This window comes from Halyomorpha halys, unplaced genomic scaffold, assembly GCF_000696795.3.
Source record: "Halyomorpha halys isolate HHAL.00 unplaced genomic scaffold, Hhal_1.1 Scaffold1154.1, whole genome shotgun sequence".
In the NCBI taxonomy this organism is placed as follows: domain Eukaryota; kingdom Metazoa; phylum Arthropoda; class Insecta; order Hemiptera; family Pentatomidae; genus Halyomorpha; species Halyomorpha halys.
In genome coordinates this window covers 160,672-162,512 of record NW_027116117.1, presented here as the reverse complement: position 1 = coordinate 162,512, position 1,841 = coordinate 160,672, and the positions used below count along the sequence as shown (strand labels likewise).

Below are 1,841 nucleotides of genomic sequence, written 5' to 3'. Positions count from 1 at the left end.
CATAGTTAAGGAAATAAAATAAAAATTTGAGGTTATATTATACAAAGGAATATAATATTTTAGTTTACTAATAATTTAAAAATTAAAGTTATGGAAAGGAAAATAAAATTGAGAGAAAGAAAATATATGTAACTAATGAAATGTATAACCATGATATTATATAAAGAAACAAAATATGAAGTAAAGTTGGACAAAAGAAGTGGATAGAAAAAAAAAAAGAAAACATAACAATATATGGTGAACATAACTAATGACGTGGGTGAGAAAAATAAATAGAAGAATAGAAGAAGAGGGGGATAGTAAAATAAAGATGGGGGGGGGGGGAAAGAGAGAAAAAAAGATGAAACGTAGCAACAAGCTATATATAACATGGTCATGCAAATATTCTTATAAATGACACGACCACTTTTTCATTTATTATACACCCTGAAGATGAGCTTAATGAAGGGATCCTCTATCCTTCGCTGGATAGAGCTATATATATAACTTATATATAGCTCTATATAAGATATATATATAGATAGCTATATATATAACCTATTTTTAGTCCTTATTCCTTATTACATGTTTTGTATACTTTTTTTTTATCTCAATTATTTTTTTTTTAATATGCAATAATATCCAATTATATGCAAGTTCTTGAATCACTTAAAGTTACTTATCTCTCAAATTCGAGTCGGTATTCATCAAGCTCTTTGACACAGTATTTTTTATATTTCTGACAAAAACTCCAAGTCAAAGAGCCCAAGAGGAGATAAAATCAGGCCATTTCACCTTATAGTTTTATTATATACCTAGTTATAAACTCAAAGAAATTACAGGATGTAAAAATTTTTCTGCAGAACTTACTTAGAAGTTATTCAAGGATAAAGTCAAGTATATACAGATAACATACCATCCCAGTCAAATATGTAAGAATCGTATTTCTCCTTGAATTGTTTCATTTGTGAATTATCCAGTTTGTTGAAGTCGATCATTTTTGTCGACATTGCTCTAACAGTAAAATTAATGTTACGATACGCCATAGTTGATAAAGCGAATAAGCTGCGTTCAGTTACTTTCCTTGCAGCCATCACGGTCCAACCTTATTGTTTAACTATCACTGACAAGATCTGATACCATGTATCCACAATTTATAAATTCTTGGAATTACTTTTTTTTAATGCATGCGTTCTAATGCATTTTAGTAAAGAACAGCTTGCATTTGCTATTCTTACAGATGTAATAATAAATATAAAAGAACATGTGTTAAAAGACATATGATTTCTTAAGTGCTCAAACAATATGCTTTGGACAAAATATAATCTGCCAACTATATTTGAAGGGAATAAAAACAGGCGGATTTTTCAATATGTTAAAAAAAAAAAATTATTTTTCATTGGAAGGCCATAATTATTTAAACTATCCACAATACTAGAAAATCTAACAGAACATCATGTAAACTAAAGCAAATTTGATAAAATTTGAACCCTAAAAAATACAATTAGCAATAGACATTAGCACATGTCATTACAACTATCAATTTTATTTATGTGCTGGCAGACATCTATACTCAGATATATTTTTTCATCAACCTAACAATTTTGCCGTACAATTAGAAACGAACATTTTGAGAATTTATTTTGGCAAATATCATGAAAATTTCTATTCTTAGTGAGATAAACGCCATAAGCTATCTGTTAGACCAGTAAGCCAGATGTTTATTGCCATAAGTGATGAAAAATAGATAAATTAAAAAATTAAGTGACTCAATCATTGAATTTTATTTTATTTATTTTTTCATTACATTAAGGTATTTATTATATACACGAAGCTATAATGCACCATACATTATCAATTCG

General features: G+C 27.8%; 1 protein-coding gene across 1 annotated transcript in view; it reads right to left on the bottom strand.

Moving 5' to 3' along the window:
* Positions 1 to 1,224, bottom strand: part of LOC106688549 (uncharacterized) — a 12,153-nt gene extending 10,929 nt beyond the window's left edge. The window contains exon 1 of the mRNA XM_014433057.3: positions 896 to 1,224. Within this exon, the coding sequence (XP_014288543.3) occupies positions 896 to 1,073 (178 nt within the window). The 5' untranslated portion in view covers positions 1,074 to 1,224. The remainder of the gene's footprint in view (positions 1 to 895) is intronic.
* Positions 1,225 to 1,841: the final 617 nt, after the last annotated feature.